Raw genomic sequence first — 27364 nt, forward strand, 5'->3', positions numbered from 1 at the left:
TGATTTCTGCGGGTGATAAGCTGCTGTGAAGCTTGCCGAATGCCGTATTGTCATATGGTTACAAGAAGTTGATTCTCAAATTCTGATCCGTTGTCGGAGAATAACCTAGTGGCAACGACATATGAGATGCGTCACTAAAGCGTATGCCACAGTCTCCGCGTGATTTATCCTCCAAGGGAACTAGAATCATGAATCTGGAGAAGGATCAACAACAATACTACGTATGTAGCTAGAGCCTTGATGCTTTCTTTACAGTTGCAATAAGTCGACGGTACTGTGTCGAATGGACGTTCGGGCGTTGGGTATCTTGATAATGGGAGCAGGGTACATCGTAGTTCCTTGTGCTGAGTACAAGATAAACAATTAGCAGTGTGTAGCCCGATATCCCTTTTCATTGTAATTCAACAGTAAGATTATTTCGTGCATTATCATGCCCTGATGGCCCGTTTGAGGTGTATTGTGGTACAGAGGAGTACTGTGTCTCGTAGGTTGTCAGGCGCGACACCCCAGGTGACAGCATCCTGCACTGTTTTTTGTTGTACGGTGCAGTGAAATCTTTGTTGCAGTTCAAACTGTTTGAACGGAAGAGGTAACTTTGGTAGAGTGTCCTCCTCACCTGATTCTCTAGAGCATAAATTACTTTAGACCACATTGATTCGCGGTTGTTGTTCCTCTCTTAATTTTTTTAGGCGTGAACAAGGGTATTGGGTATAACTTGAGCTATGTGTCTAGACAGTGAGTCGGCAACCACATTAGCGTCCTGCAAGCAAGTTTAAAGGCGGGTTCGAATTCTTGAATGGTCAAGTACCAACGTGCAAGTCTGCCAGGAGTAGCGTTCTTCCGGAATAACTCCGTTACTGCTGCATGATCCGTATAGACTGTTACAGGTACTTCACATAAACCAAATTATCCAAATATCGCATCTTTTGAACTTCTTTTTAGTATGTCGACTAGGTTGGACATCTATATTATTTTGTTTTAGTGTTTGAAGACCAAATAATCCATCAGCTGATAGAAAAAAATCTCTTACGATATAAAACTCAGCTAGAAAGATTTCACTGGAGTCACAAAAACCTATAGGTAATATAATGACTCCCATATTATCTAAATGTTGGCCTGATACTCCGGAGAGATCGACATCAGTAGGTCTTATTCGCCATTTATTGTCAGGAAAACGTCGATTCAATTCAGTAAATGACGTTAACGAGATAACATTAGCGCACGCTCCCGTATCTATGTCTAAAGAGAGCTTGGTGTTACCTACACTCACTGGTATTGTCAATACTTTCACTTTACATAGTGCAGCGATCAATGAAGCTGTCATGGAAGCATTGCTAGTAATATGTGATCTTATCCCAGGTCGTGTTTGACATGGCGCAAATCTTCCACCGACGGATTTTGAATTTGACGCCATTGATTGGGCTCTAGATAATCCTGCCTGCATTGATGCAGAGTTACACAATCCTCTGAACTGTGTGATGAAGAATGATGTAGTAAACATCACTGGTTACTTATGGGTTCGGAAGCATTGTAGGTCTTGCTTACTGCACTTGGATTTAACGTTTGATTTTGCTTTTTGGAGTTGCCTTTCTTGGCTTTGTTAAACTAATAGGTATTAACCGTTTTGTTTTGCATAGAAACCATCTTCAGTCGTATGATTCACTGGGTTAGTCATGTTAGTGGTTAAAGGTTTACTAGATAATGGCAATGCTGGTAAGCTACTCGTGCATGGATCAGAAGATGTCAATACACTGTCAGCGATAGGTTCACAATACAGAGGTGTAGTGTTGTAAGAACGTCCTGACCTAAATTGTGTACATAATAATTCGTTATCTGTTTTATCTATGACTGCTTCACTCACTTCTACTGAAGTGTTTGCTGTTAGTTCAGGTTCAATGACTTGAAATTCATGCGCATCTTCGAGTTCACATGTGTCAGTGTTAACGGTGCCATGAGGTACAGTGTCACTTGAATCACCATCTAAGTTTTCATTATGTTGATCGTTAACAATATATGAATGATCCATAAATGTTTCTTAGATTTAAATGTTTAATAACTTTGCCAATCCATTCACAATAAGGTAATGTGAAATGAAATTTTAGTGATAATTAATTGTATAAGTTATTTTTTCATTATTGTTACAAGGCACTTGATAATTAATAATCTATCACGATGTCTACCGTGTGAAGACATGTTTTAAATTATATATATATATATATATATATATATATATATATATATATATATATATATATATATATATATATATATATATATATATATTATGTGTATATATAACTAATGATTGTTTGTGAAATACCAAATACCGTAGAGTTGATTGTACATGGAGATATCCTCCTGTTTACATCTGTCAGTTGGGCTGGGTGGATGACGTAGTAGTCCAGAGGGCACCGGTCTAGATGACGTCACTGTTGGAGGTTCTCTACCCACACACATCTGCTCTGGTCCAGGTCGATGAGGGCTAGATCCATAGGTCCATAGGTCTATGAGGGTGATGAGTTGACAGGTCGATGTAGGTTAGGTCGATACGTGATACCCTGAGCAAATACCACTGTAATATATTTGATTCCTGACTTCAGTTCTGTTTGCTGTTTACATTGTCCTGGGGTGAGACCCGTGTACAGAGATGCCTGGGGTGTTGTTCAACCATGTATTTGCAATTATCATCTTGTTTTTCTAACATAAGTCAATTAATATTTCTCCTCTCATTTCTATTATCCAACCCATGTGGTCTACTTCTGGTCCTTTCCCAACTTTTACGTTAAAATCACCCATTAAATTTGGTAACATAATTAGCAATCTAGAATGACCATATCTTTTCTTTCATTATATTAAGTCAGTGTCTTTTATAACCTTTAATTTAGGAAAGTTAATATTATACAATTAATCATAATATGGTTTAAACCCCTCAATTTAACGTACCTTTATTATCAGTAAAGTTATTGAGGGCATTACTGTATTACATTTATATTTAACATTGTTGTCATATTAATAATTTGTAAAAGAAAATCAGTCTATTTATATACTGTACAATAAACTTAATGTTTTTGTGTTAAATATGATACTATTTATATAATCAATAAAATTACCAGTGAAAAAATTTACTATTTCACCACCAATTTGTGGTTTAAGAGTCACACAATTTATCATTAAATCACCTACATGATTTTGTACTCTACCGAAGAGAAATGTGAAATATATAACGATACACTCCCATTCTCTCATTAACTAAAAGAATTTCTTGAAGCTTGAAGAAATATTCCCATTGCCAGACACATGCTACATGGGAAAGGCTTTCGTATGTTGTAGTCATTATGTAAGTATGCACAAATGCTTTAAATATTAAGAAATCCGCTATTTATTGATGTCCAAAGAAAATACAAAACAAAAACAAGAATGGATACATTTTTGGATATATATATTTTTTAAGTTAATAGATACGGTTTTATATTTTTTAGCATTTTTTTATATACACTGGGATATAGTCAGAGATCACGAGGTGTTAACCCACTCGTGTCTTGAGGGTGCTAAGGTCAGCTGCTGTCGTTTGATCCATTCTGCTGTGTAAAAAACTGTTAATTAGTTTTACTCACTGGGGAGATGCTGATTACTTACCTAAGCAAGTATGACTTGATTGCTTGACGATGAATGTTCACTGGGGGTAACTGGGGGTTACCTGTATCATTGGACTGTTGGTTGTTCTAGAACAATTGCGTCCCTTCTGACCAAGATGATAGAGAGTTTTGAATTATTCTAAATCTAATGAGAACTTTTTCGGAATCACATGAACATTAGGCACCCCCACTTGTTTCACCCAATGATTGGACATCCTAATGCTAACCTAACCTAATCTAACTTATACAAGAAGCATATGAATGTTTAATCATCCGGTGAAAGTGTTACTGTAGTTTCATGCTGCTGGGGGAATCTCGTGGCTGCTCTGGGGATCCCAAATCCCAGCTGTATTAGTTTCAGCATGGCAGCAGCTTCTCGCCATGCTTATCTGACGGCTATTGATAGTGTACATGACTACGTCAGTTGCCATAGAGGTATTATAATTATGTCGTGTGTTTATATTTATTCTCTCCCTCTCTACACACACATACATAACAGAGTTTCTGTATCACCTACTGTAATGTAAAACATATAAAGACCAACTAACAAGACACTTGAGAAGGCCAAAGAATTAACACCCTTTACACACAAGTTTGCTTTCCTTTATTATCTTGCTACACGAACACATTTAGTGGTTCAACAGGTGGCACATACGGTAGGACACATTGTTGGTGCAACATGTGACACATACTGCAGCATACATTTAGAGGTTCATCATATGACACAGGGTACACTCGGTATCGTTACCAGCTGTGGAGAACGTGAAGGCGTGTCGACCTGCATGTGGGTGCGAGAACCATGGCTGATCCGGGCTATAAGAGAGAACCATGGCTGATCCTGGCTATAAGAGAGAACCTTGACTGATCCGGGCTATAAGAGAGAACCATGGCTGATCCTGGCTATAAGAGAGAACCTTGACTGATCCGGGCTATAAGAGAGAACCTTGACTGATCCGGGCTATAAGAGAGAACCATGGTTGATCCTGGCTATAAGAGAGAACCTTGACTGATCCGGGCTATAAGAGAGAACCATGGCTGATCCTGGCTATAAGAGAGAACCATGGCTGATCTGATCCTGGTTATAAGAGAGAACCTTGACTGATCCGGGCTATAAGAGAGAACCATGGCTGATCCTGGCTATAAGAGAGAACCTTGACTGATCCGGGCTATAATAGAGAACCATGGCTGATCCCGGATGACAGCAGACTCCTCAAGTACTGCTGAAAATGTGAGAGTAGTAGTTCCTAGTGTTGTGGGTGGCAGATGGACAGCGCCAACGTGTACCATTCAGTGGGAAGACGAGGGTGGCGAGGCAGTGTCCCAGTATCAGGAGGTAAAAGGCCCCCTGCATGTGCTCCAGGTTTAACACCATCTCTTCCCTCTCGCCCTGACGCGGGAGTAATGGCTCACTTAATCGAGGTAGGTTAGGTTAGGCTAGGTTAGGTTAGTTGGGTTGGGTTAACAATTGAGGTCAAATTGGGAATGTTGTGAATAAAACAGATCTTGACGAAGTCTGGGATAATGTATAAGAGTAGATGTAAAATGGATATATTTGTCTCTTTTTCTCTATATGAATTTATGCAACAGAAGACATGTAACAAGTTCAACTATTAACATATAAGATATAGTCTTACCAGAGGGTGCAGGTCTTCGTCGCCGCCTCCTTTAGTCCGTCGGGCCTTCGTATCCTGGCCAGGAAGCCTCCGAAGAGCTCCTCCAACCAGTGATCGATGAGGCCCGTCTCCACCAGGCGTCCGATGATCCTGTCCAGAGGCTTGAGGAAGGGCGCGTTTTCCTGACGAACAGAGAACGTAAGTTAGAATGGTGACGTTTCTCTGGCCCACCCAACTGACGTTCTACCTGTTAGTTTTGTACTCAGCTGACGCCTTCTCCAGCACCTGACGCTCTTCTCCCTTTCCCTCACCTGACGTCCCCCCCCCCTCACCTGACACCCTTCCCCCTCGCTGTCACCTGACAGACTTCTTCCCTTCCTTCAGTTGACTCCCTTCCTCCCCTCATCATAGCCTTCCACCCTTCCTCTCACTTGACCTCCACTCTTACCCTTCACCTAATCCCCTCGCCCCCCCCCCTCACCTGACGCCCCAGCCACTCTGGCCTGAGATAAACTCCTGCTTGCTGATGTGGAGGGGTGTGTGGCCGTAGATGTCAGTGTGGTGGAGGGCGACCACCATCTTGATGTAGTACTTCCAAGTGAAGAAGGCGTGCTGACCACCCAACACCCGCGCCAGCTGCTCCTCCCGCGGCGTCACCTGCCATGGGAACAACACAGGTAAACGCGGGAAGGACAAGTTGAAGCGATAAATCTGTAATTACAGCTAAATAGATAGATTACACGAAAGAGAGAGAGAGAGAGAGAGAGAGAGAGAGAGCTATCATTTCCATGGCGGATACACACACCTTTCTGTTGCTGTCTTACCGATTTTCTTGACATTGGTAAACAATGTAGCCTGGGTTCTAACACAGTCAAAAATAAAATTTTCTACCATTACTGAATATGCAAGTTTCTGTATAAATTTTAATGTAACAATGATGACAAATCCCAACAAGGTATTTTGGTCCACTATTCCCTGACCAAATAGAATCGGCTAAAATAAATATGACCTACACATAATACTGCAGAGGACAAACATCCCCCAAAGTCACTCAACAGTACACAACCCTCGTTCTTGTTAAAATGAGATGGATGGGGGAGACATCCTGTGTTTGTTTACGACTAAAGTGGTCCTGTTATGGGTTATAAGGCGTGATATAATTGTACCATCTGCACCATTTGGTTAGGTTAGGTTAGGTTAGGTTAAAATTCCATACCATTAGGTTAGGGTAGAGTCGTTAAGTTAGGTTAAGAGGAAGTTACCTGCATGGTGGTGAACATGTGCTGCACCTTCGGGTTGGTGTTGTACTTGAACCAGTCCCAGCCGACCCCGTGCCCACCCTCCAGGCCCCAGGTGGCGCCCTCAACCTCCAGCAGCTGGTCCAGGGTGTCGATGGGCGACGGGTTGACGGGCGCGGTGAGGTGGGCGATGAGGGACCCGCGGTACATGGCCACCACCACCACGCAGAACACCCACCACGACCCCACCAGCATCTGAGAGACCCGCACTACTGTATATAGTTATTACTACCGCCAAGAGTGCTCACTATAGCTAGAATTTCATATATGTGATTGTGGTATATGTTTGCAGTATGCGTTTGCGTTACATTGCCGTGGAAAACGGACACCCCCATTTCTATTTGCCGATGCATACTCTGTCTACACACCGGGAAGAGGACAGGACAGATGGCTCCCAGCTCATTGAAGCTACGACACTAATTATATGAGCAGGCTGATTTACTATTAATTATCCTGGTTTTGTATAAGATCATTTGTATTCCAAAGAACCCTTTTATTGAGACCATAAACCTTCACTTTAGAACAAATGTATAAAAAATATATGGATCTAGTAAAATGATATACAAATAATGAAGCATACTTAATTACCTGATTAAATAACACTTGCTAGGTTTATAAATGTATGATACAAATGCATTCCAAAAATACTTATTTTTGTACTGTATACTGAGTGAACTAATGAAACACCTGCTCAGTATGTAAGATCACGGCAGATGAATGCTGTATAAAATGAAGTTTTTTTTTTTGGTCACATTTCCTCTTAAATATTTGTGAAATACATAACTGTGACAAGAACATCTGATGTCTGGGTGAGGTGTTCAGGTGTTTGAAACAAGAACTAGTGACGTCACAGTGTGAGGTTCGCTCGTCCGTTTCCATGCGGTTGGGTTTTCAATCGCATAACGCTAACGCAACCGTGTGAATGGAATCCTAGTTTAAGGCTTCATCACACCTGTAATCAGTGACATACACCTGTAGCCAAAATTAGCCTGGGTAATTGAGAGAGAGAGAGAGAGAGAGACTAAACGACATACCCAAGACGCTAATAATTTATATAGTTTCCATTGTTAGGAACATTAATTTTATTCTCCGTTTTATGTTATATTTGTATAATAATTGTTTCCTTATGTTATTTTCGGATATCTTGTGAAAGGAGTTGATTAAAGCTCGTTTAATGGGCAAACAAGTTTTACTTCATCCCACATCAATAATTAAAGTACCTGGGCAGTGATGTTAGTGGGCAGGGCGTCGGTGGGCTCCGCCAATAGCATGCCCAAGATGTATAGGAAGGCAGAGACTGCATCCAAGCCGCGTCCCCCAGAGAACCGTGACCACGCCCTCTGCGCCCCCCACAGTATGGCACCAGCTAGCGTCGTGGTCACAACCAGGGCTATCCAGATATCGCCTGCGGAGAATACATGGGGGAGTCATCACATATAGAGATCACACCCTAAAGACACACACACACACACACACACACACACACACACACACACACACACACACGCACCTGTGAAGGGCTTGATGGGGGCCAGGTGCTGGGGGAGGGGCCCAGGCTTGCGGGTGATCATGACAAAGGGCTCGAAGATGTAGGCGCGGGTGAAGTCTATGGCCTCCTTTCTCGCCGCCGACCAGAATAGACGGAGGGAGAAGTCCGCCTCACCCCGCCACAGCTCCCCCACCATCCCCGTCCACGTGTTGTTCCTCGTCCGTGCTCCCCACACCCCGTCCACCGGTGCACGGATCACGAACATTAAAGTGTAGTAAAAGTGTATGAATAAGAACATGTCAACTTGAGATGGATAGATAGATAGATGGATAGCTATATATATATATATATATATATATATATATATATATATATATATATATATATATATATATATATATATATATATATATATATATATATATATATATATATATATATATATATATATATGATGCTGATCTGACTTCTGCCTCATTTCACACAATTGCAGGGTCTCAATTTTTTCTCTTACTTTGACAACACATCACACTTATATTGTTTCTCACTCTTGATTTTTTATGATTTTTGTATTTCTTTATAGTTCTTTATTATTATTATTATTATTATTATAATAATTAATATAAATATAAAATTAAATAATACAAATAATATAATAACCATAAATAAAAACAAAAACGAAAAAATAAATCAAGAGTGAGAAACGATAAACATTATATCATGTGTGTTGTGTTGTCAATAGTAAGAGAAACAATTGAGACCCTGCAATTGTGTGTAAATGAGGCACAAAGTCAGATCAGCAACCTGGGACTTGGTCACAATTTTCGTGATGCCATATGGCAGCAGGGTCTACCATTAGACAACACATTATGCTTCCAATATCTTCCCAGGCGGTAGTACCTCCCTGTTTGATAGCTGCCTACTACCTACTACTTGATAAGATAGATAGATAGATAGATAGATGGACGGAAAGATTAGATAGATAGATAGATAGATAGATGGATGGATGGACGGACATTCGGTAGATAGATAGATAGATAGATATATATATATATAGGTTCTATATAGTGAAGTACCCACTTGAAGTTGAGGATGGAGGCTGCTGTGTCAAGGATGCGGATGTCGAGGGAGTCATTGGGGGTGACGGTGGTGCCAGGGGCGTCGGTGTCCTCCACATAAGACACGAAGGGGAACAAGGCCTTGGCCACAATCCTTACTACGTGTCCTTCCATGTCCTCGAACTGGTCTGGAGCAGTGAGGGTAGTGGGAGGGTGAGGGTAGAGGGAGGGTGAGGTAGGGAGGGTGAGGGTAGAGGGAGGGTGAGGGTAGACGGAGGGTGAGGGAGGGGAGGGAGAGGGTGAGAGAGGAGGGAGGGTGAGGGTGAGGGTAGGGAGGGAGGTCAGAGGGACATGAATGAGGGGGAAAGAAAGGTTCATGGATGAAAGGAGAATGCATGATAAGGGCAAGGGGCAAGGGGCAGGAAATAAGTGAGAGAGGAATAGAAAATGAGGGAGAATAGAAAGGTAAGTGGTATAGGATAAGAGTGAGGGGGGGGGTAGAAAAGGTATGGTTGTTTACATGAGTCTTCGAAATCCTCTATATAATTAATAATGAAATATATGATCATAGCAAACTGAAGTTAAGGACTTGTGTAGAGTCTCGCCAGTATGAACACCCTGTAAGTTCTCTATTAAGTCGAACACAAGTATTTATTCTGAGACATAACAATTGTCCCCAAATGTTTAAACGAGTAACAGACACGAGAAAACCAATGTGCTGAGATAGCTCCTTTATCAAGTATGGATGATGCAATTATGCAGGAGATCCGAACCAAGGTAGGTAGATACCTACCTTGGTCCGAACGGCATCACTATGTAAACAAAGATGTTTATTTATAACATAATTGAATGCAGCAAAAATGTGTTAACACTGGAACTTGAAACTAATAAACCAAACAAACTAAATACACTGTAGTCAACAATTGAGAGATAACCAAATCTTTGAGACCAAACAATAAAGTAAACAGTAGTCGGAGTAAACATAACCATCAGTAAACCCGAATGGTGTTACCCACTCACCAGGGATGAGGGACCTGTTGTTGACGAACCCGGCCAGTGGGTGCCAGCGATCTAAGAGGGTGACCCCTGGCTGGCCGCCCCGACAGTACAAACACCTCCTGTATACCTCCACCTCTCCCTCACACTCTCCTGGCGGGGGGTTAGAGATAAAAAGTATACAGTACACACTAGAGAGAGATCATCCCTGACTCTAGAAATTTGTGATGTTTTGTTTTATATTCACAGCCGCTGATGGTCACCACTAATGGGTATATCACCACTCCTAAGGGGAGCCTCATCACCACTAATTTGTTCCTTACCTGGTGAACAGGAGGTGTCAGGAGGCGTGGAGGGGTCGTGGGTGGTGAGGTAAAAGGCGTGCAGTGTGTCGTGGAGCTTCGGATGTGCCAGGGCGTGAGCCCGCGACCTGGGTCCCACCACCACCACAGCGTCTCGGGCACCACCTCCGTCTCCTCCAGGAACCTGACGATGTCAGTGGTCTGAAATAACTTATTTATGGACAAGAGCCTGTATGATAAAGTGAAGAATAATACTGCATTTAATAATGAATAGATCACATTATTCTGCAGAAATATGATATGGAATTATATTACTAAAGTACTTCGTTTTGAAGGAATCAACACAATAAGAATTGTTAGATGTTATTTATTATCCAGGAAACACCGAAACCAGCCACAAATAAATTACTTAACATTAGATGCTTAAGAAAACTGTTTGTGGGTGGTTATATGAATAAAATATATATATATATTTATAAGATGTTCTGGAAATGACTGAAATCTGAACGGAATTTATGCGCATTTACGACATTGTATATAATTATCATTAAGCAGGGTATCAATTATAAAACACGTGATCACGTTGCGGGTAGCTGCGGTTTGTGAGATATTTTGAATTTTATGACAACTATACAGCTAGAACATTGCCGTCTATTCGTTTCCTGTGATAACTCTGTCTGGCTGACATGCAGGATGTAATCGTAAACAAGAAGTAAATGCAGGTACAGTTTTCTAATGTTTTTTACGCTTTCACTAGTACGTTCATCTGGATGTTATTATTACAAAGTTTCAGTGCAGCCAGTGTATATAGATTAGATAATGATGGTACCCATAAAAAGAAGGAAGATCATTGACCTTTACTTAAATCCAGACAATAAAGGCACCTTTGAGGAAGATGGATGAGACACACCATTACAATAGACCATTTTTTTTAGTAATCTGAATTAAAACACTAATACAAATGTTCACGTAAAAATAATGTATTTGTAAGGAAATATGTAATGTGGATGGATCTGGATTTACACTAAGACGATTCAAGAGATTTTGGGGAACACTGTGGTGTAATATCCATAGACCTTTGGCCAAGAATTTGCCCACCTGGACCACTGTGAGAAGTACTGTAGAGAAAGGCGCGGGTGTATTTATGTTTGTGCGTGGGGCCGTGTATGTGTGTACATGTATATGCTTTCCTCGATAAACACACAAATTGTCGCTGACCACAAAACACCAAAATCTAAAACCAAGAAAAATCATAAAAGACGAAAAACAAAGAAACAACTAAAAAAATCTTAACTGTTAGTGCAAGGAAGTACAGCACATAAAATAAGTACAGTTTAGCATATGGAATTCTACTGTTCTACGCAGGATACTTTTGTGTACTTCCGTTGATGAACTTAGGTGGGACGGAAGGAAGCACGGAGAGGTGCCCCAGTGAGGGTGTAACGGACACACCATCTACATACACCAAGAGTTAACTTACGTCATAACATCAGCGGCGGACACGTTGACGGAGGGACTGCTGGGGGTGTTGGAGGAGGTGAAGGCACCGACAGAGTCGTTAACGTCATTAACAAAGGGATTGAAGGACAGGACGGAGGAGAGATAGAGAATGACGGCCCGACAGGTGAGGGTGTGGTCCCCTTGCGTCAGATAGTGGAAGAGATCAGCGTTCCTGGGTGAATGGTCGTGTCCCCAAGTCACCAACACACTCGTCTGCCCCCCTAGCCACACCTCCCTGGAGACATATATATATATATATATATATATATATATATATATATATATATATATATATATATATATATATATATATATATATATATATATATATATATATATATATATATATATATATATATATATATATATATATATATATATATAGTATATATATATATATATATATATATATATATATATATATATATATATATATTGGGTGGTCCTTATTTTTCAACTTTGGAATTTTTTACCACAGACCCTGCTAAAAGTGTCCATTTAGGACAAAAACATTGTGTGTAGAGTTATTTTTAAATATATTAATATTTAGAGGTTGCTCAAAGCTGTCAAAAATTAAGTAATCGATGTAGTCGATTACTCTGTAGCCGATTACGCCCACCACTAGTGCGTCGCATTTGGCACGATTGTGGTGAGTTTTTGCTGGTCGTGATTGATGATTGGGGAAATTAGAAACAGTTCTACAGAGTATTCTCATTATTAATTTATATTAATAGTTAATTTCTTTATTCCTCAGGTCAAAATGGCTAATGCAGGAGTAAAAACACGAGAAAATATGTATTTGATAAAGACATAATGTGATGCCATTACAGGGGCTAAGTTACCTTCAAACAGGCAAGTGTTACAGTATTTTTTAAGCCTGCATCGTTTACAGAAAAAACATCAGAGTGGCAGCTGGGGAAGTCACAGACAAAGTTCTTCAATTTTGGACAAAAGCAAACATTCCCACACACCACAAACCAAATTGTGTGAATCAAGTGCACAAAATGTTTGACAAGTGGAGTAGTTTGAAAAAGAACTCTTAAAGAAAGACAGAAACTCAAAAGCAGAAAGAGAAAGAGTTCACTGATACATTTGAAGATTTCTTTGACATTGCACATGTGAATGCTTTGTATATGATGACAGTTCAGGAGGATAAGGATTTCTTAATAGCGCAACGAGAAAAAGGGCGTCGTGGGGCAATGTCATCTCTTGACAAAGTATTCCTGAAAAGACAGAAACGACGAGAAAATACCCTCAAGAAAGCAATGAAAAGGAAGTTGGCTGCAGACAATGCAGAGGAAGAAGCCAAAAAATGCCAGGCCATCGTTGTCTTGGACAGCAGTAGTACGTCTTCTTCTGAGGAATCCAACCCTGTTCCTGGCCCATCAGCACTTCAAACTCCACCTACTGTCAAGAAGCGTGGGCGAAAAGAAGTTCTAACTCCAGAACTTTCTGCAGCATTAGATCGGACCAAGTCCTCAGATAGAATGGCCATGCACATTGTCACCCAAACTGCTCGGAGTCTGGGCCATGATGTCAGTGAATTGATTCTGAATCAATCAAGCATCAGGAGAAACCTCAGCATCATCGCAGTTTGAAATCCTTTCAAACTTCAAACCAGAGTCAGTTTTAATTGTTCACTGGGATGGTAAATTGATGCCTGATTTGACGGGGCATGGGGGCCATGTTGACAGACTCCCAGTTCTTGTCTCAGGCAATGGCACCTCCCAACTTCTTGCTGTTCCAAAACTTCCCTCTGGTACCGGTGATGAACAAGCAAAAGCTGTTGTGAAGGCTTTGCAGCAATGGCACATTACAGACATCGTGCATGGCATGTGTTTTGATACAACAAGCTCAAATACTGGTCACCACAAGGGTTCGTGTGTCAAAATTGAGCAGTTGCTGGGTCGTGATTTGCTATATTTTGCCTGCCGCCACCATGTACTAGAACTTGTAGCTGGAGCTGCTTTTGAAGCTGTAATGGGGCACTCAGCTGCTCCTGACATACAGCTGTTCCGAAGATTCCAAGCCAAATGGGAACAAATTGACAAGCAGAAGTTTGAAGACTCCTCCACCGACGATCTGGCAGAAGAATCGGTCAGAGCTGTTAGGGACGATCTAACCAACTTCATTGAGAAGGCTCTATTGGAGACACAGCTTCGAGATGATTATCGAGAGCTGCTAGAGCTGGCCTCCATCTTCCTTGGCACATCACCTTCTCGGGGAGTACGATTTTCTGCTCCTGGTGCAATGCACCAAGCACGATGGATGGCAAAGACCATTTATTCCTTCAAAGTGTGGTTATTCCGTTCTCAGTTTAAGCTTACTCCAAAGGAGAACAGAGGACTAAGAGATTTGTGCATTTTCTTTGCCCGAATATATGTGAAGGCTTGGACAACTGCTCCACTTGCTGCAAAGGCACCAAAAGGAGATCTGATGTTGCTTAAAGCTCTACAAGACTACAGTACCATCAGCGATGCCATATCAAAGGCAACTTTCCAAAAAATGATGAGACACCTCTGATACTTGTCAGAAGAGTTGGTTGCATTGGCCTTCTTTGATGACGATGTTCTCCCAGCAGTGAAGGACCGCATGTTGGAAGCTATGAACATCGTTATTGGGGAAGAAAAGCATGTCAAACGGGTTACAATCAATCCAGACACACTCCAAGTGAAGAACCTATATGATTTCACGACAAGGAACACAAAGTCATTTATCAAAAAGCTCAACTTGAATACAGATTTCCTGGCCCTCCCAGTAGAACAGTGGAAAGATGATCCTGGCTTCCAAAATGCAAAAGCCAGTGTACAAGCTTTGTCTGTGATCAATGATCATGCAGAAAGAGGAGTAGCCTTAGTCCAAGATTTCTCAGGCCGCATCACCAAGGACGAGCAGCAACTGCAGTATCTACTGCAGGCAGTTGCTGACCACAGGAAATCATTCCCTAATGCCCTCAAGCAGACCTTACTGGGCGACAAAGAGTGAGACTGGTCCTCATGCGACCCCTGCCTTGAGCAGCTAATACCCACTTAGACTAAGTGGGGGGGCCCAGGCTTGGGGGCTAGGAAATGATGTGTTATGAACATTAAGCATAGGCATAATATTGTTAAATTTCATCTGACTTGACCAACCTCTAATTATTAAGATAATTAAAAAATATTTTACAGGCAATGTTTCTACCCCAAATGGAAACTTTTGCCAGGGTCTGTGACAAAAAAATGACAAATTTTGTTTTTTGCCCGAAAATAAGGACCACCATAATATATATATATATATATATATATATATATATATATATATATATATATATATATATATATATATATATATATATATATATATATATATATATATATATATATATATATATATATATATACGTGTAATTCATGAGAGAATAACAAACATGTCATCATAAACTGGAATCCAATAGTCAACTCCTTACCATAAAAAGAATGTCAGGAGAAAGATTTAACAGCATCTGGCTCTCTCTCACCCTCATAATGACAACCTCGTGGATGCTGTATCGCCTGCCGACCTTCCATACCGGAATGACCCTATTATAGAAGCTACACCTGACCAGCCCTCGTCCGTCTCCTGCCTACAGTGCATAGATTTATAATTAATTTATTCGAGATGATGTTGAGATGAGACCCACCTGAAGTCGTTATTGAAGGCGGTGTTGTGATGATTTGATGTTACCATCGTCAGGTGACACCCACCCAGGTACTGCCTCGTTATCTGGGCCATGACGCTACCCTCGGTCTCTTCTGCCGTCCAACCACCCAAGCTGTGAGCTGGGAAGGGGTGTACAGCAGCAGCTACAGGAGTGTGGGCGTGGAGGGTGAATGCCACGACCAACAACGCCACCCGGGCCACCTTGATCAACAACCTCCACCATCTACAGGAGAGAGATGGTGAGTCATCCAGCAGACCCCAACATTACCAAACCATTAAGATTATGGCCCAATCCTTATGGTCCCGTCCTATATAAAGCTCAACGATTGGGATTTAGGTCCAGTCTCAATGGGAAACAATCCTAATGGTCTCAATCTTACTGGAGGCGAGTCCTTATGGGGCCAATCCAAATGGTTAGGTTAGATTAAGTTGTGGCCCCTCAGGACTGGGGTCTATTTGACCTGCAACCCGTGACATGGTTCAGGTAACCAGTATTACTGTAACCATATTATTAGTGGTCAATCATAGTAACAAGATTCGTCCATATTAGCTCGTAACAGGAGCTATCTTTAGGATTTATTCACCTTGACACTTTATTTGGAGCTGTTTATTAATAAGACTTGTTCATCGTAATGAAACTATTCGAGTCTTGGGTCAAGATTTTTATAAACAATTTTTTTTTGTCCTTTAATACGAGTTATGGAAACGCAGTTAATCAACTCCTTAAAGCCACGGCGCAAACTTTCCGGCCAAAAATACAACAGTTAAATTGTTCCAATATTCTATCGTAAGTAACTATCATTTCACCCCCCCAATTACTTGGAAGACTTAATACCCTGCAAAAGAGCTTCTGAGAATCAGACGTCATGGGCTAACCTGGTGGTGCAGGAAACAAGAGATTTTCTGGCGGCCATCCTTGTAGTGTGACGCGACTCCTGTCCTGGTCACCACCACACTAACGACTCCATGTGGCTACACAGCCTACACTGTGCACACCTTCCTCCCTCTCTATACTGCCTGTTGCCAACTGCCGCTAAAACTACCACACTATTGTCGTTACTGTGTGTCTGTCTGTCTGTCATCCACACAGGAAAATGAACGTAAACAAGTGACAGGCTTCCTAATAATCATATAGTTACATAGAGTTAACATTTCTGGCGACTGTAATGTTAATATTAAGGAAAATAGTTAAATGTGGCAGCACCGGGAGGCCAAGTTGATATAAAAACAATGAATCTATTTTTGACATTTCTCGTAACATTTCCACATCAAATCAGTACAATCATAAAAACTGCCGAGGTGCGAAGCTCTGGCCACGAGGGGGGAACCCGGCTAGCGCTCAGGACTCACTGACGCCAAGACCCGAGACTCAACTTAACTAACCTAGCTTAATTAATCCTAACCTAACTATACTAATCTTACATAACCTAACTCTACTAACCTAACCTAACTCTACTAATCTAACATATCCTAACTCTGCTAACCTAACATAACCTAACTACTAACGATAAGCTAACATAACCTAACTCTACTAACGGTCAGCTAACATAACCTAACTCTACTAACTGCATTCCACTCGGACACTTTTTCCTCAGAAATATAGCTTGTAACACAACAAAACTCGTCAAATAACTCATTATCAAACTTTGAATCATAGAATTTCCTTTCTGCAGCAAAATCCATCGTTTTCTCAACATCTTGCCATTTTGGTATTTGCTTTAATGAAGCCTACTGCATATGTGCAAAATCTTGCCTAAATACTGAACACGTCATAAAAATCTGTAACTATTTTCTTAAATGCAGACGAGTCAATTAATCCACCTTCTTCAAGTTTATTTGGTAGAACCTTCACTGAATGTGGCAAAAATACATTGACTGAGGAAATACGACTTTAAGCCAGGAAACATTCTTATACTTCTCTCAACAGCAAGCATTAGTGCGGTATTTTTGCGTTTACACACCACACATTCCTACCACTAATCTACAGTATTATCATATTCTAATAAGACGTCTAATTATAAGACAATTTTCATCTATTACATTACCGGCGGAAATGTATAATGACGGAGAAAGCATATCAAAAATTTTCTCTATTTTCTTCCATTAATTTTCCGCCATTATCACCTCCCTCACCTCTCACACTGCGTGTCTCCTTCATAAATTATCACGCACTTGTGTTCCCGTACACCTCACGCGACCAATCAAACTCGTTTTTTTCTTTGCAACCAATTAAAATGATTTGTGGTTTAATTCGCGGTATTTTTGTAGCAATCAAAATCGATTTTTATTTTGGGTCTCTCATATTTCCAAATTCATATACATTTCCAATCGTGGAAGTCTGTGATGGGTGTCACTTAAATTATATGGAGCTGATTGCGAGTTTTGGGGAAAAAAAACGAAGAAACTATAGCATTTTTTCGATCGCATGGTGTTCTTCCAACCTCAGTAAAGTGTCATCAGTGCAAGACTGAATGTAAATATCGCAAAGACCAACATATGTGGCGTTGTGTAAGAATCTCAGAATCCAACAACGAACAAGAACCAGGCCATTAAGGTAAGAAATAGGTGATTCCATCATATGGTGAGAGTCAGTTAGATTTGGTTTGGTTTTTGTTTTTCTAATGTTTTTTTTTAATTCGCTTCGCCATTATTTATATTCGGTAAACGTCCAACGAAAAAAATTCGATAAAAAAACCCGGCTAATTTCCGCCAGAAATGAAGGTCATATTCGGTCTAAACACACACAAATACACTAACATAAGAACATAAGAAAGGAGGAAACTGCAGCGGGCCTATTGGCCCATACTGGGCAGTCCCGTTTACACCCAACCCCTATCGCTCATATAAGCATCCAACCTATGTTTGAAGCTATTCAGCGTATTCGAGTTAATGATGATATTTGGTAACTTGTTCCATTCATCCACTACTCTGTTTCCAAACCAGTGTTTACCTATTTCACGCCTAAATCTAAATTTGTCTAATTTAAAACCATTGTTACGAGTTCGCTCCTGGTTGGATAGTTTGAGTACCTTTGAATGTCCCCTTTGTTTAGCCCTGACTTCCACTTATACACCTCCATCAGGCCGCCCCTCGCTCTACGTCTCTCAAGGGAGTGCAAATTAAGATGCTTTAACCTGTCTCTATACTCAAGGTTCCTAATGCCCGGGATTAGTCTTGTCATTCTCCTCTGAATTCTTTCCAAGGATTCTATATCCATTCTGTAATACGGTGACCAGAACTGAACTGCTTAATCCAGGTGTGGTCTCACAAGAGCAAGATACAGTTTTAGGATGACCTGGCTAGTCTTGTAACTAACACTCCTTTGTATGAACCCAAGTACTTTATTAGCCTTGTTACGAGCAAAAACACATTGTTTACTTGGCTTAAGGTTCCTACTTATCATTACTCCTAAATCTCTCTCCCAGTCGGATTTCTCTATGGCATCGTTGTTCATCTGGTATCTGGTTTCCCTGTTTACATCTCCTATACTGAGTACTTTACATTTGTCCACGTTGAATTTCATCTGCCATTTTTCAGACCATTCGAAAATTTTGTTTAGATCTTCCTGTAGTTTTGCTGAGTCCTCGTCATATTTAATAACACGTCCTATTTTAGAGTCATCAGCAAATTTACTTATGTTGCTGTCTATGCCGATATCTATGCCGTTTATGTATATAATAAATAATAATGGTCCAAGTACTGAGCCTTGGGGAACTCCACTTGTGACGTTGCTCCAATGGGACTTAGTGCCGTTAATGCTCACTCGCTGTTTCCTGCCCTGTAACCACGCCCTAATCCATTTAAGGATGTTACCTTTGATGCCATGAGCTTCTACCTTTCTAATTAGTCTTTCGTGGGGGGACTCTGTCAAAGGCTTTGCTAAAGTCGAGATATACCACATCATAATTGTGCCCCTCGTCCACCTATTCGAAAACTGATGAAAAGAATGTTAATAGATTAGTTAGACAAGAACGTCCGCTTGTGAAGCCATGCTGGGAATCATTGATCAATCGGTGCTTCTCCAGGTGATTTCGAATAGAGTTTGAAATGATTGCTTCCAGTTATTTGCCTACTATTGATGTTAGACTGATTGGGTGGTAGTTAGAGGATAGTGATCTATCCCCCTTCTTGAAACTCGGTATTACATTCGCTAACAGAGTGTGATGTGACAGTGCAAATTTACCATTAGCGCTAACCATCTTGTTTTACTGTGCCCTAGTAACTGTTTATATTGAATTTCCACAAATGTATCACGTAACATATGACACCAATGCACGCACCCGGAGCAGGATAGGAATCAAACGAATTTGGAGGGTTAAGTTGCCAAACATTACTTTTTGTGTCACTGCCACCCCCTCTCTCTCTCTCTCGAATTTATTGTGTCAAAATTTATTCTTTCGTTAATGGAGCGGGACATTTCGGGATAAATTCTGAAAATGCGGGACTTTATCGGGACGCTTGTTGAAAAATCGGGACTGTCCCGCCGAAATCGGGACGTCTGGTCACCTTAAGTTCATTCAGATAATCTAACTTACCAAATCAAACAAACCTTATGTCTTAGAATTAAAATTTGGGTCCAGTTTCTGAAGCCTGACAATGGACTAACATTTACCAAATTACACTGGGAGACGTTCTCTGAGCCCCATTACTCAGACCATGTGACAATCAGATTTAAAACCCCTTACCCTGAGATGTACAGTATACCAGACTGCCAGTGAATGCATGAAAATACCTTCGGAATATTTATAAACGATTCCAATATTTATTTCAAAACTCTTTGTATAACTAGAATAAAAAGAAAAGAGTATCGTCATCTCTCATCTCGATACATAAATATAAATAACATCATTAAAACACCCTGGTAGCCTTTCACATTAACTTAAATTGGTTTTTTATTCTAATATCAGGTTGGAATAATTGGCTCAGAAAGTGGTTTTGTCTAGTAAAAAGCTCCTCATCTTAATATAAAGTGACAATGTTGTGAAACGAAATCATTGAGAAAATATTGGTTAGGGGAAGGACTTGACACTCTGAGACGTCATGTGGGACTAATGTAATGTGTGGGGTGACATACATACATACATTGTTACGACCGTGTCGTATTTTTTCTATTTTTTTTATATATAACATGCTCCCATGTTCCATATTATTCCTATAATGATGTGTTAAATTTACTATTATATATTCTAGTCACCTTACCCTGTGCTGTTAAGGTTTTAACTGTCATTATTTGTTCAAGCCCATCTTATTTCTTTATTTTGTATTGTAACCAGCATTCTTTGTTCTCTAACGACCATCTGCATCGTTAAACGACCCACCGGCGGGTCGCGTGGCGGGAGCCGACATTATATATAGGACCCACCAAGTGATTTGAGTCAGTTCAGTACTCTTGTCATACAGTCCACATCCTTTGAGTAACACTTGTTACTTATATTTAATTTATTTGTGTTGTTCCTGTCGTCACCAATGTGGTATATCTATGTGAGTACCTGTTTATGTCCGTTTGTCCATCAGTATTTGCTTAGTTGTATTCAAGTAATTCAGTGTTTCACGTTAGTTAATTTCGGTGATAGTTTTTATGTTTATGCAGTGTTAACGTAATCCAATGCTTTATTTTTATTTTTTTGATGTTTCGATGTTTTGTATCACTTGTCTTAAAAGTTTCGATGGTGAATCAATTTGTTGACAGCCTACGAGGCTCTTTATTGTGTTAATATTTAATCAATTAAATTCTTAAAGGTTTACTTTATTTAATTTTATTCTCTTAATTTACTTCACTTTTTGTTTGGTTACGCCTAGAACCTGGATATTTAAGTAAATTAAGAGACGGCGTAACAACATACATCAGGGGCGGATCCGGGAATATCAAAAGGGGGGGGTCCAAGAAGTTTTGGGTGGGGGAACATGGCGAGCAGAGCGAGCTAGGGGGGCGGGGGGCGATGTAAGCCCCCGGAAAACTGTTTGAAACCTGACCAATATCATGGGCATTTTGAGGCCATTTTGAAGCCGTGTGCACTTGATACTAGGAAATTTTCTGAGGTCAATAGTAATTACTTTTTATGATCCAAAAAACGCCTGAGTACAATACTGCATTAAAGAAAAATTATTTGACTTTTTTTTATGAAAAGGGGGGTTTATCCCCAGGACCCCCCTGGATCCGCCCCTGAAGACTGTCCACTACAGTCCCCCGATATGAAGGTCTATAGATCCTGTTCTAAGAATTGGAGGAATTGATCATGCAATGCTCCCCTGTGTTAGAAGATAACACATTAATGAACCCCAGAAAATGTTCGACTACTTGAATGTGAGGTGGTTCTACTTTACTAGTGCGAACAATTGGCAGTACCACAGAAAGCTGTTCAATATGAGTGATGTCTGGTGTACAATCAAACAGAGAAATATTGTGCAGGCATTAGTTAATTTTCTACCGCATTTCCTTTTTATTTTATTTTCAATCAACTGAATCAACTCATTCTGTAGGTTTTTGCTCATAAATAATAATGGTTACATTTCTCATTAATAATAATGACCTTTTCAACTGAGTAAGTTCCCATAACATTTCATAAAATTGTTTCCTCTGACTTCTAAAGGGGAGATTCCTGTCAGCTAGTGACAGAGTAATTGCTGCCATTTATAAAATAGATCTCCGTCTCCTCCCATCTGATTCTAATAACTCTGTGTTTAACTGAATTAAATTGAATTGAAACAGTTTATTTAGTCGGAAAAATACAGATACAGAGTGGATAATAATATCTGATATACACTATACATTTATCTCAAGGAAGTATTATGTAACATTTAGTATCATCTGGAACAGTACAATAGCATGGTGGCAATAAGAACATCTCATAATGTTACCATGGTTATCACTTCAATGTTTATTTATTTTATTTATTTATTTATTTTTATTTATATTATAAGTATATACATAAATTACAGTGAAATTGAAAAACATAAGTATAATGGGGGAGCAGTACAACCTGGGTTGTACAGTATTAAGGTTGAACAAGAGGACAGAGCTGTCAGGATTGTCTAGTTGGCAAATATATTTATTGCAATTGTAATTTCTTATCTATTTAAAAGATAATTTCCGATAAAACGGTTCTGATGGTACAGTACATCACTGTAGCTCTTTACTAACTTAGAGTACTGTTTTATGTTGCATAGACGTAGGAGGTTCAGGTGGGACATCACCCAGCCACCTTTAATAATGGGTCGGTCTGTAATGTAAGTGCCCTCTACCCCCTCTTTTTTTTTTGAGGTAGAGTTTGAAAATAGAAAATTAGTATCCCTGTAAATAAAACTTCCTAATGCAATGGAAGGTATGATATTTTATATAGAGCTTAGAAAAGTAGCATAAAGAAAACAGCTTGCGTAATAATATCGAAGTATAAACATTGCTTAGATATGCCAGTAGGAATTGTTATACTATTTACAGAATTATTTAAGCAGCAACAGTGATACTTGAAATAAACAAGTTAACAAAATAAAAGTTCTCTTTAAATCTTATGGTGTATTTTTTTTTAACTGCTGAGAAATTGGAGCTAAACACGTTTGTGTTTGTGACATACTGATATACAGTTTACTGTTTGTTGTTTGCTCTACTAGATAATTAGCTTAAGTGATTTTAATTTGAAGTTTTTAGTTGTTATTGCCTGTACCTACAAATTCTATCTTAATATAATTGTAAAAGTTTTGGTATGTCAATGAACTAATCTGTACATAAATTAAGTTTTAATTTCTTGATCACATGTTTTACTTAATTACATTTCTTTAAACTGTTTTTTTCTTATTACCCGACTACTCGTGTCCACTGGAGGAGTGAATTTATAGTCTTCCATCCCCTTAAATGAATACTTGTTTTATAAAATAAACAATCTTGTTTCGCATAGGTATTTTTTCCCAATATTTTAGTACGTAGGTTTCCATTATATCTACAAAATACACCAAATAACTTGTTTTGTGCAGCAGGGCAGTACCCATGGTTTGCTGAAGGGGGGGGATATGCGAGGCGGCCAATTAGAACCTCCTTAAGATAGTGATACAAACTTCAAAACAAAGAGTGAAGTGTATGGACACATTATTTTCCTCATGTATGCAGCATATTCCTAAAATTTCATATACGGCGCTTTGCTTATCGTGGTCACTACAAGTATATAAGCACTGTATTATGATGTAAACTTAACATTTTCGTAAAACTAATATTTTAAGTAATGTTCATTAATACTGTAAATTTGTGTTTGTGGTTAAGCACACATAACATATACAGGTATTCTATTAGTTAGTTTACCTACTCTGCAGAAGCTGATTCCCTTCATAGCAAACATGGTTTGTCCCCCTTTGAAAATATTTATGGCCAGCCTTGTTAACAATACTACTAGTTGTTGGCGCAATTGTAAATCGCTTCTATAATTAATATACAGTACAGTATTTGTAAAAATCCAATTTGCCATTTTTGTGAAGGAAACACGCCGCACACCGTGTGATCCTATCATCGGAGCATTGTCTGGGTGTATGGCCATAGTACTACAACTACCTGTAAATATCAACAGTTAGTGAATAAGTAACTCTTATGTCACAGTGAGATGTTATTAAAGCCTAACATACCGTTGTGTTGTTAACACAGTTGACTTTACGAAGTAGCTCCACCAGAAAAAAAGTTCCGTCTTGTTTCACAGTTGAGTAAAATTCATGACTGCAATCTTCAGGCCCGGATTATCCATTAGGCACAGTAGGCACAGTGCCTAGGGCCTACGAGATATTGGGGGCCTACAAAAAATAAAACGAGAACTTTTCTTCCCCTTTTTCTACAGGTTATTATTAAATTGATACTGAGGTACTTTTTTCCATTTATTTATTACTTAATCCTATTAGTGTCCACCAGCTAGCTGTGCTTCTTGTAAACAAAACTATTTCTGTGCTGTACAAGAACAGCTGATCTAACCCATTTTCTTTTACTCAATTCATGGCAAACATCACTGAATCTTATTCTTTCGACATCACATATTATAATTAGGTACTAGCTTGTGTTATTAGTGAATATGCTGTCAAATGGGGCCCCATATCTTGGAGGTGCCTAAGACCTACGAAAGTCTTAACCCGGCACTGCCAATCTTGCATTTATTCTCTATCCATCCCGATAAACTCAGGCCACAGATGTCAGACAGGTGATGAGGGGTACAATAAGTTCACGTGACTGTTGGTGTACCGAGTGGATTCTGTCGACGAGCTGGTGGTTTTGTGGTGGGACCACCTGCTTGACGACACCCGGCACTCCGCTTCTACCCTGATAGAGAAGTGAGTGTGCGTGTCATGTTTTAATTCCAGTATCAAAGTACACTAATTTTGTTTCCGTCAGTGGACAATGTCTATCTAGGGAGCAGAACCTGCCCTCCATTGCAGTAGTCGTGAACATCGTCATGTAGGGAACGATGTCAGCCGGTACACCACATCTCACTTATACATTAAGCTGTTGAAGTGCAGTAATACTTTATAGTATAATATCATGGTCAGCATGTGGTAGAAAACGTAATTGCTAACCTAGTCACGTGCTTAGAGACATTAGCTGTCGAAGGGTCGTTATGCATTACCGGGTTTATCATCAAGGGTCCGGACAAAAAGTTCCCTAGGACAAAAGCCCCTGAGTTAAAGTGCAAAATAGGTTAGGTTCATCAACTGTAAACAAAACAGAATAAAAATTAAAAATTTTTATACAATTATTTGTACTAAGAGGCTTTTGCCCTGGGTGGGCTTTTGTCCTACACTAATCATCAACAAGGTCACATGACTTTCGTGATCTTGAAACGCAGAATGAACTGGAGACGTGACTAAACTGCGCTTCAAGTGCTCTATTGATCTATTTTTATTTAGGGTCACCCAATATCCTTTTGTATCCTGCATCTACGATTTCATCGTACGAGTTTTCTGTAACTAATACAGTACTACTTCCCATGAGAAAATCAATAGAATATTGTCGCGGACAGCAGCTAGCTTGCTGTGCACCCCATACTCACCCTGTAAGTGGTAGCTCAAAAAGGATTACAGAGGCATCCAAAGGGTTTATCAGATATAATATATATATATATATATACTTCATTTTTAGTCCATATAACACGCGGACTTTGAACATATAATCAACGAACTCACCAGCAAGGAATCGAACCCTCGTCCTACTCGGTGGGACTAGGGAACGCTTACCGGCTAGGCCACAATGACACTAAAAACAGTTCTAGACTCTGTTATATTTCACACAAAGCCTGTTCATCGAGCTGATGGCGCCGTGAATCTCATTGGGAAACTGCCTGTGCCTCTTATGTGGTGTCAGTAGCATTTTACCGAATCCAGCTGGTATGAAACGCGAGGTACATATATATATACTTCATTTTTAGTCCATGTAACACGAGGACTTTGAACATATAATCAGGCGACCTGATGGAGGTGTATAAGTGGAACTCAGGGCTAAACAAAGGGGACATTACAAAGGTACTCAAACTATCCAACCAGGAGCTAATTCGTAACAATGGTTTTAAATTAGACAAATTTAGATTTAGGCGTGAAAAATTAAACACTGGTTTGGAAACAGAGTAGTGGACGAATGGAACAAGTTACCAAATATCATCATTAACTCGAATACGTTGAATAGCTTCAAACATAGGTTGGATGCTTATATGAGCAATAGGGGTTGGGTGTAAACGGGACTGCCCAGTATGGGCCAATAGGCCCGCTGCAGTGTCCTCCATTCTTATGTTCTTATGTTCTTATGTATCACCATCGGCTCAGGGTGAAACTCTTCAAATTTACAAAAAGTGTTTGACTGAAAAGGACAGTATTGTTTATCCCTATGTACGGCAGACATTGAATTTCACAACTAAACGTAAAATTTACTTGAATATCCCTACTCTTACGTATTTGTCACAATTAGGAATGGTAAAGGCTTAAAATCGACAACAGATCTGACCGTAAGTGAAGTCGGCGACGTTGTTATTAACCCCTTTGAATGACAACTTGTGTGGTCCGTTATTCTCATGTTACTAGTCTCGAATTCTGCCGATTGAGTCCATAACAGTCTCTACCGACCCCCGAGGAGAGTCACCAACTAACTGTAAGATTTTCTTATTTCTGCAAGGCATTTGTCACGCCCTGGATGGCCTGCTTGAGGTGTATTGTGGTACAGAGTGAGTACCGTGTCTCGTAGGTTGTCAGGTACGACAATTTGTGTGACAGTAACCTGCACTGTTTTTGTTGTACGGTGCAGTATGTCTTGTTGCAGTTCAAACTGTTTGAACGGAAGAGGTAACTTTGGTAGATTATCCTCCTCACCTGATTCTAGAGCATAAATTACTTTAGACCACATTGGATCTTGCTGTTGTTCCTCTCTTAATTTTTGTGGAGTGAACAAGGGTATTGGTATAACTGGAGCTATGTGTCTAGACAGTGAGTCGGCAACCACATTCGCGCGTCCCGGTAAGTGTTTAAAGGCGGGTTCGAATTCTTGAATGGTCAAGTACCAACGTGCAAGTCTGCCAGAGAAGTTCTTTCCTTGGAATAACTCCGTTACTGCTGCATGATCCGTATAGACTGTTATTTCATAACCAAATTATCCAAATATCACATCTTTGAACTTCTTTAATGGCCAGACAACAGCTAACGCCTCTAGATGAGTAACTGAATAGCGTGTTTCTGCATCATTAAGTTTACGGCTTGCATAAGCAGTTACTCTATTTTTTCCTCTAGTGTCTAGCTGCATGAGAACAGCTCCAAGCCCTTGTCCGGAGGCGTCGGTGCACAGGGTGAAA

The 27364-nt window shown here is 40.0% G+C and overlaps 1 protein-coding gene and 1 long non-coding RNA gene across 2 annotated transcripts; both read right to left on the bottom strand.

The window, feature by feature from the left end:
• Positions 1–229: 229 nt before the first annotated feature.
• Positions 230–8244, bottom strand: LOC121863440 (ionotropic receptor 93a-like). Its single transcript, XM_042362105.1, has 6 exons — positions 8057–8244; positions 7767–7951; positions 6511–6741; positions 5730–5905; positions 5270–5398; positions 230–344 (listed from the first exon to the last, which is right to left on the bottom strand). The coding sequence occupies exons 1-6, from the start codon at positions 8229–8231 to the stop codon at positions 230–232; spliced, it is 1011 nt and encodes a 336-aa protein (XP_042218039.1). The 5' UTR covers positions 8232–8244.
• Positions 8245–10540: 2296 nt separating this feature from the next.
• LOC121863745 lies at positions 10541–15781 on the bottom strand. Its single transcript, XR_006088452.1, has 3 exons — positions 15550–15781; positions 11872–12126; positions 10541–10575 (listed from the first exon to the last, which is right to left on the bottom strand). It is a non-coding gene; the product is annotated as an uncharacterized LOC121863745 (long non-coding RNA).
• Between the last annotated feature and the right edge of the window lie 11583 nt (positions 15782–27364).

This window comes from Homarus americanus, unplaced genomic scaffold (assembly GCF_018991925.1).
Source record: "Homarus americanus isolate GMGI-L3 unplaced genomic scaffold, GMGI_Hamer_2.0 scaffold40248, whole genome shotgun sequence".
Classification (NCBI taxonomy): Eukaryota; Metazoa; Arthropoda; class Malacostraca; order Decapoda; family Nephropidae; genus Homarus; species Homarus americanus.

Coding starts and splice junctions, on each gene's coding strand:
- LOC121863440 (XM_042362105.1), bottom strand. CDS start 8,231: ATGGTGGGGGAGCTGTGGCGGGGTGAGGCGGACTTCTCCCTCCGTCTA. Junction 7,952..8,056: donor CCCCATCAAGCCCTTCACAG/GTGCGTGTGTGT, acceptor TATTCTCCGCAG/GCGATATCTGGATAGCCCTG. Junction 345..5,269: donor ACGAAGACCTGCACCCTCTG/GTAAGACTATAT, acceptor TCTTGTACTCAG/CACAAGGAACTACGATGTAC.